At 36.2% G+C, this 8,373-nt stretch overlaps 1 protein-coding gene across 1 annotated transcript in view; it reads left to right on the forward strand.

Moving 5' to 3' along the window:
• Nucleotides 1-6,414, forward strand: part of YWHAE (tyrosine 3-monooxygenase/tryptophan 5-monooxygenase activation protein epsilon) — a 40,188-nt gene extending 33,774 nt beyond the window's left edge. The window contains exons 5-6 of the mRNA XM_061175154.1: nucleotides 488-624; nucleotides 5,456-6,414. Coding sequence (XP_061031137.1) covers nucleotides 488-624; nucleotides 5,456-5,508 — 190 coding nt within the window. The 3' untranslated portion in view covers nucleotides 5,509-6,414. The remainder of the gene's footprint in view (nucleotides 1-487; nucleotides 625-5,455) is intronic.
• Nucleotides 6,415-8,373: the final 1,959 nt, after the last annotated feature.

Consider the following 8,373-nt stretch of genomic DNA (forward strand, 5'->3'; position numbering starts at 1 on the left):
TTATATGATCACATTTTTGTGAGTTCTAGATTGCCTGTTTTTCTTCCTTGCTCCATTAACATTAAATTCTATTGGATTAAATTGTGAGATACTGTCCCAGAATTTTCTCTTTTTGCATTAAAACTTTGTTAAATAAGTGAACTGTTGACTAGAATTTGGAGATACCTTTAATATGCATGTATTTTGGTGGTGGATTAGAATGGGATTTGGTCTGCTTGTCAAAAGCATAGTCATAAGTGGAACTCCAAAAGTTCCACTAGTTCCAAAGTTAATGGATTACAAAATTAAAAAGGGAGTTAATAGGAAGTTAATTTTCATCAGTTACATCTGCTTTTCCTTTATTTCAGTGCCTAAACCCAAGCATTCAGTGTCGCTATTACTGTGTGATAACTGAAGAAAAGACTGAAATTTAACTTACGTCATTTCCAATTCTGGTTTTGGACTTTTTTAGTTTATTTTTGTAATACATTTATGTAAACACTTGTAGGTTGGCAAAAGCAGCTTTTGATGATGCAATTGCAGAACTGGATACGCTGAGTGAAGAAAGCTATAAGGACTCTACGCTTATCATGCAGTTGTTACGTGATAATCTGACACTATGGACTTCAGACATGCAGGGTGATGGTAAGGAGACTGAAGTTAAAGTGTTGTCTCTTTCAGTTGTTGGACCTGTTTACTCTTAGAAGTTGGGATTTCTTTACATTAAGCTACAATTTAGACTCAACAGCCTATCCTCCAAACTATCAAATTTTGATTACTGCCTTTACCGGAAATGATATCAAAGTACAGTCTTCCATTTTGGTCTGTAAGATGATAAAATAAAATACCTGTTTGGGAAAGGGGATCTTTTGTTAATATTCAGAGATTTAAAGTTTTGCCTCTAATACTGTTTGCTAAACTTAGTTTATCTCTTCTCTCACACTGTGTTTTGAAAGATGGAGGGAAAGGAAGCAGTTCATATTATCATTCCTCAGATTCAATTTTAGGGGGTCTAAGGTTAATTGTGTTTGATTGTCATGATCACTGCTTTGGCTGAGTGGTAATCCTCAGGTTAAAACTAGATGGTTAGGGGGAAGGGTAAGCTGTGACAAAGTGAGAGAGTGGCATGGACATATATACACTACCAAACGTAAAATAGATAGCTAGTGGGAAGCAGCCGCATAGCACAGGGAGATCAGCTCCGTGCTTTGTGACCACCTAGAGGGGTGGGATAGGGAGGGTGGGAGGCAGATGCAAGAGGGAAGAGATATGGGAACATATGTATATGTATAACTGATTCACTTTGTTATAAAGCAGAAACTAACACACCATTGCAAAGCAATTATACTCCAATAAAGTTGTTAACAAAAACAAAAACAAAAAACTAGATGGTTATAAGTAGATATTTATGAAGCATCTTTTCTGTGTGGAAATCTTATCTAAAAAAAGAACTAGTTTACCTCTGTATTCTACACAACAAATGGCATGTCCTGCCCATAGGTCCTTATTTAAGAGGTCTGGTGTAGTGTCTTGTTTTCTAGCATTGCAGTTGTAAATAGTTACTAGAATATTTTATAAAATTTAATCTTGTGATGGGTGGTGGGGTGGGGTGGGTGCTTAATGTTTCTTTCAGATGTAAAAGGCCAAATTTGTCACATTTCTTGATTTTAAAGGATATTTTATTCTGCCCATTTCTAAAGAATTGTTTTAATCCATGGTACATCATTGGGGGGGCGGATGGGACGGGGAGATGGACACAAACTAGTGTGGCATGATAATTATGAGAGTTTTTGTAATTGGTGGTGGTGGTATGGCGAGTGGAAATAAAGTTTCTTGTCCCTTTCAGCTACAGATCCTTTAAGAGTGTATTACCCAAACTGAAGCATATGTTGTATTGCTTGAGGCTAGCTGTACTTTCCGTTGGTCAAACCAACATGTTGTACTGTATTTGGAAACATACTTTTTAAAGACGTATTTGAAAATGGGTGTCAGGGCATGTAGGTTGGCAGTGGAAGGATAGAGTCAGATTTTAGAATTATCTTGGGTCATGGTACTGAAGTGAGAATTAGGTGACTCAGCTTCTAAAGTGCACCAGCTTGATGAACTATTTAGAAACTTGACTAGGGTTGGCTTGAGATAATGTGGCACATGTGACCTACTTGCACACTTTACCAACAAAGCCAGATGGAGCGACAGATGACTTTTCATTCAACACAGCACTTGAGGGGCAACCACTACCAGTCTGTGGGACTCAAAACCAATTTAACCGTCTCTGAACTAATGACTAAGGTTCCTTCCAGCTTTAAATTCTATTGTATTCTAACAATAACTACTAAGAAGAATGGCCAAATAGCTGTGGACTCTTCACAGTCACCCCCAGCTCAGAGAAGACTAATATCTCTCTGCCTGTTTGAGGGGATAAAAGGAAAGCATGTGGAGAGTTTGGTAAGCAGTATTAACCTATAATATAAGTAAGCTCTATACCCCTTTGACCTCTGGGGATGTTTTTTTGAGGGTGAAAAATAACAAAAAAGGTGACTTTGAAAGGCAATTTTTTTTAGACATTTGATGCCAGCTCTTATGACTAAGTTGCTAGATTACAAAAATAAATAAAGTCTGTATTTTTCATTATCACTCATAACGAAGAATTGATTGAGGGTAGACTGTATGTCACTCCATTTTTATACAGAACCAAAGGTATGCTTTTTCTTGGTTATTGAGCATTGTTTTATGAAATGGATCATTTAAAAATAGGGTATCTTTAGATTTCTTATGTTTTCATAGTTGGGAAGGTTCTTTGTACAAAATGTTTTATTACATTTTAGGGTAGATTTCTCTTTAATCCTAAAACACTTAAAAATCTAGTGAAATTCAGTTGCATCAATTCCTTTTCACTTTGTAAATTGACCAATTAATTAAATTTGGTTGAAACAGACTGATTTTCATTTAAGAGGTTTGTCACAAAATATTTGGAATTATGAAGCAGTTTAATGTGAAAAATTCAAGTGGTCTATCTTGAAATTTTAGCAATATTAACAAGCTATCTGAATTTACAAATTGTTGTCGGTACTAGGAAATTATTTGCCAGTTTTGCTAAAAGGTAGAGTATTACATGTTTCATTAAACTGGTTTTGTGATTTAGAATCAATGCTGAATGTAGAAGAATTTTGGTCATGAAATTGGTCAGGATGTTACTTGCATTTATTTTAAGGATTATTTAGATGGTTTTCTCCTTTTTTACTTTAAATATGAAAAATGGTGTCAAAAACTTTTTGAATTGAGGGTTTCTAAAGGAAGAAGTATATGTTGTTCATGAGCCTTTACTTACATGTTTATATGTTTTTAACTGCAGAATATGTTAATGTCTGTCTGGGTCTGTTGAAACATAATTCTTTAAAGGGAGCACCACTTTTTCTCATCAAGTGATTTCAGTCCTTTTCTCTTAACCTGTGGTCAGAGGACTGTTAAATACACAAGTCCATAGAGAGGAAATGTGTTCTCTCTGCCCGTTCCCCTCCTCCCGCTCAAATCTAGAAACTGGGCAAAGAAATATGTATCTGAAGATATGTATGTATCTTTTTGCCCCCCTTCTGTATACCTTTTAAGAGGATATTATTTCATCCTCTTAAAAAGGAACAGATTATTTCTTAGAGTGAAGTTCATACAAAGTAAAAAGACCAAAATCTGACTCCCCTAAATCATTGATGTTTTCCTTTGTCCTGCTCTTGGTTTATTTTTCTTGTAATGTTGCTTTCATATGATTGTTCTCCCTCCCTTTCTCCTTGCAATATAGATTCCTAAAGGAAAATCCAACTCTTCCTTTCCTAAAAACTCTACTTTGTAAGTCATTATCATGGCACAGTGAATTCTGCTTTTAGTTTTGGTTCTTCACTAATCATGCCTGCATATCATCATCTTGTCGCTTAAAAAACTGCTTGTTCTACATTCCAGGATGTGAAACCTTCTAAGACATTTATGATCTGCTACCCCTGTCTACCTCTGTTTGGGTGTGACTTATGTGACAGTATTTTTATGCCAAAGTTACTTGGAACTTTCGGCAAACCTAATGGTTGCTTATGAGTAAATTAGAGTGTGCTCTATTGTTGTATGTTAACCGTATTTTGGCAGTGTATGGCTGTTAAAAATGAGAGTGAACGTTCCTATCATTTCCTAAGTTTGAATACATTATTGTTCTTTGGGGGAACAGTTGGGTGGACCATCATTTCTTCCCTCAGTTAATAGTTACTTTTGTCTTTTCTTGCACGTCTTTTTCTAAATGTGAGTCAAAAATCTTTATGTACATTAAGTACTTTTAGACTTAAACAATGTCAAATATTTTTATCACAAAAGAAATGTTAAAAAGACTGAAACTATCTTTACTTAACCCTTATTGCCATGACAGCATTTATTGTATCAAGGTCTTTAAGACTGTTTAAAAAGCATTCCTCAGAGTTTTGCTTTATGTCTGTAGGCAGCCGGTCTTAGTGTCATTTGTCCATTCTAATTAAGTAATTTAACAAGCACTATGAATGGATGGGTTGTCTGAACTATCATATTATGATTGTTGGGTTAGTTAATTGATTTTTCATTTATTTTGATCAAACTAGTAACTACATAGGAATTACAAGTGGTTTGTTAAAGAAGAAGAATGTAACTTTTACCCGTTTATTTTTTGGCAAAAGCCTGCATGCTTCCTTATTATGGCTGACTTATTTAATGCTTATTAATAGGTAGATGATTCTCTGGTAAATAGGCTGGCTTTCTGTTGCATGTCATAGTGCAGTTGAAACTCCTCAGGCTAATCATCATGTTCAAAGGGAAAAGAAAAGTGGCATGAGAGAACTGGTCCAAATGCCCTTCTTTAATAACCTCAGTGGTCTGGTTTACTTTGAGCATGCTATTCCACTTTGGAGTGAGAAATTGTGATTATGGTTTGGTGTGACTGTCCAGGATACAAAATGTGTAAAATATTCGTTTACAAAAGCAGAATCCTCCCTCTAAAACTATAGAACTCCTTTGAAGAATTTTGCTGCTCAGTTCTCTTATTGAAACATTTCTGATAATGGGACCTGCAGAAAAATTAGATTTTGCAAAAAATTATGAAGTACTCTTGGTTCTTGAAGAGGTGAGGTTATTGAGAAAGAGTATTTTGACTCAAGATATACATGAAAGCTTGAAAATCATTTTAATAATATGGTTACCTTGGCTGTCTACTTAAGAGCTTTTTTAGCATAAAAACACTGACTTTTACTGTGCATCAGTTTTTTTTTTCATCCTGTTGATCATTCAGGACCTTGATCCAGCAGCACCTCTTGGCTTAGGCATCTCAGGTGTCAAGGTAGAAATCCTTTGCCTGTCTGTGTTTAAACCAATTGTAGCAAATATAAGGAGTCTTTATGCTTGGAATGATACCTTTGTGACCACAACAGCCTAGTTTAGTCATTATGAAATAATTAACTGTCATTCTTCTTTGCAGGTGAAGAGCAGAATAAAGAAGCGCTGCAGGATGTGGAAGATGAAAATCAGTGAGACATAAAAGCCAACAAGAGAAACCATCTCTGACCACCCCACACCTTCCCATCCCACCCCTCTTGGAAATTCCCCCATTGTCACTGAGAACCACCAAATCTGACTTTTACATTTGGTCTCAGAATTTAGGTTCCTGCCCTGTTGGTTTTTGTTTTTTTTTTTTTTTTAAAAACAGTCTTCAAAAGTTCTTAAAGGCAAGAGTGAATTTCTGTGGATTTTACTGGTTCCAGCTTTTAGGTTCTTTAAGACACTAACAGGACTGCATAGAGGCTTTTTCAGCATTACTGTATTGTCTCCTGCCAGATGTGGCAAGATCACCATTAGAAATGGAAATTACATTTGAAAGCCATTAGACTTTTAGGTGATGCAAGCATCTAAGAGAAAGGTTAATCACACTATAGAGGTGTATGTGGTATCATTTTCCCTTTTTCTAATTGTTTAAATTGAATTTTATACCAATGTTTAAAATTAATTGGATGTTAGCTTGAGGTGGTTAAAGGTTGTTTGGGGAGTTTGTTGTAATGATTTTGCTGTAAAAAGTGTTTCAAACTCTGCTGAAATGTTGCTGAAAAGCATGGTGCTGGTAACAGTTCAACAATCCGTGGCTGCTCATTCTTGCCTACTTTACTCTCCCTCTGAAGCAGGTTAGCATTGAAGGTGGTAATGGAAAAGCCTGCATGCGTGTTCAATTCTTTGTTTCTTCTCCTTCCCTCTCCCCCTGGGCCCCGTCCCTCCCCTCCTTCGCTCGCTCAACCTCTTTTGTTCAGTATGTGTAACTTGAAGCTAATTTGTACTACTGGATATCTGACTGGAGCCACAGATACAGAATCTGTATTGTTCTTACTGAAACACAGCATGGATTAACATTAAACTTAAATAAAACAAACCTAAATTAAAAATGCCAAACATCATTGCGCCTCCATCCTTTATCCTTCTAAAATAAAATCTCTAGTCTGAACATATTGATGATATTGTTTGCCTAAATGTGAAAAAGATCCCTTTTTTTTTTTTCCTTCCGTAAATCACTTGTCTGTTTCCCAAAAATGATGTATATTTCTGGGGGGAAAATACCTGTAACCTGGTTGTGAAGAACAAGTATAAGTAGTGCAAGTATCCTGTCTTCTAAACCAGATAACAACACGATGTTTATTTTAATCATTAAAGTGCCAGTGTGTATTTATAATACAAGGTGTAATTGTGGATCATCTAGCGTGGAATTTTTGGGGTTGTGCAACCAAAGGCTGAATGTGTGAATGTGTCAGAATAATCCTTCTTAGGCTGAGGGAAAAATCCCCGCCGCCCCAATCAGTGACAGGAACAGAGAATGATTAAATTCATTCTCAGTAGTACACGTACACATGGTAAAACAATAGTATGGTAGTCCCCTTTATTAGAAACACTCAATGTAAGTAATACCTTCCAGAGATCATAGACATCAGTGTATATAGATATTTAATTAGTATAGATCATTGTCAGGCATTGAGATCTGTCTCATTCAAATGACTGCCTCACATTGATGTACTCCTGATTTTTGGTAAAAAACCAGTTGACTACTTTTGGACATTCAGATTATTTCCAGCCTTGCTATTGTAAATGGTGCTGCAGTAAATGCATGTGTATCTGTGTGATACATTTCTAGATTTCGTGTGTCAGAAAACATACTTTTCAATTGGTAAATACTATCTCCCTCCAAGAATTGTTCCACATTATAGCCCCATCAACAATGTATGAGACTACTAGCTTCACCACACTTGACTCGTTGCTAAATGAGATGTTGACACCAAAAGTATACCTTGGGCTTGAGTTCTTTGGAGTAAAGACTTGGGAAATCAGTAGATTAGTGATGTACTAGTAGTTCTTATTAAAATAAGTGTATGTAGAATAAACAATAATGTTTTTGTGAATTGCTTTTCCATCAGATAATTGGAGACGATTGTATATAAATTGTACTCTTTGGAGCTACCTCCAAGAAATAATCAGATTTGTTTTTTTCCAGCAGTAAATGTTGCCAAGTGTTCTCTGCTGCATCTCAGTCCAAAACTAGAGGAATATGTTAAGCTCTATCACAGATTTTTAAAGAAACTGCTAATAGGATTCAGGGTTTTGCAGGCCGCTCCCACACTAAACACTAATGTGTGAATGCCTGGACTTGGAAGAGTTTGAATGAACACATAGGTAATCTTTTTACAAAATAGTCTGGTTTGTGGAGGTGATTCTGCCAAGTTGGGTTGTCACATGAATTTGTTTAGTGAAAGAGTTCCTTAGTTGACTGTGTAGACTTGTATTTGTGTTCAGCAAATTCAGGATGCCATGAGCGTTTTCAGTGGTGTGGCAATCTTGGTATGGAGAAAAAAGAACTTGCCATCCAAAGAAACCAATGAAGGCACTTAGGAAGGACAATGGTGATTAGTACAGGTCTTTAGAAAGATCCCTGTCAAAGATTGCGAGACATCGAGCGAAGACTGCAGAAAGGGGACAGCCCTGTGAGGACAGTGTTACTTCACTTCCTGTATCTGTTGTCTGGGAAGTGGAGTGTTTTTTTCAGCTCCTGGTTTAGTCATCTGGGAGGATCAGTTGATTTCGATAGAAACTTGAGTTACCAATACAACTTGAATGCAGTTGTTTTGATTTTTTGGCAATTGCTTTGAAAAAAGTTTTAAACCCAAAGGTTTTCTAAAATGTTAGGAGCAGCAATAAATGGGTTTATACCCATACTTGGGTTCTGTGATGGGTGGCCAGAAAGGAAGATCTCCAAAATTATATTTGCTGCTTTCTAGGAAGACAAGAATTTAAGTTAGATCATAGTAAGGGCGTGTTGATGGAATAATATAAACAGTGACTCCTGCTCCAGACGAATGCCACTTG

This window comes from Eubalaena glacialis, chromosome 19 (assembly GCF_028564815.1).
Source record: "Eubalaena glacialis isolate mEubGla1 chromosome 19, mEubGla1.1.hap2.+ XY, whole genome shotgun sequence".
NCBI lineage: Eukaryota > Metazoa > Chordata > Mammalia > Artiodactyla > Balaenidae > Eubalaena > Eubalaena glacialis.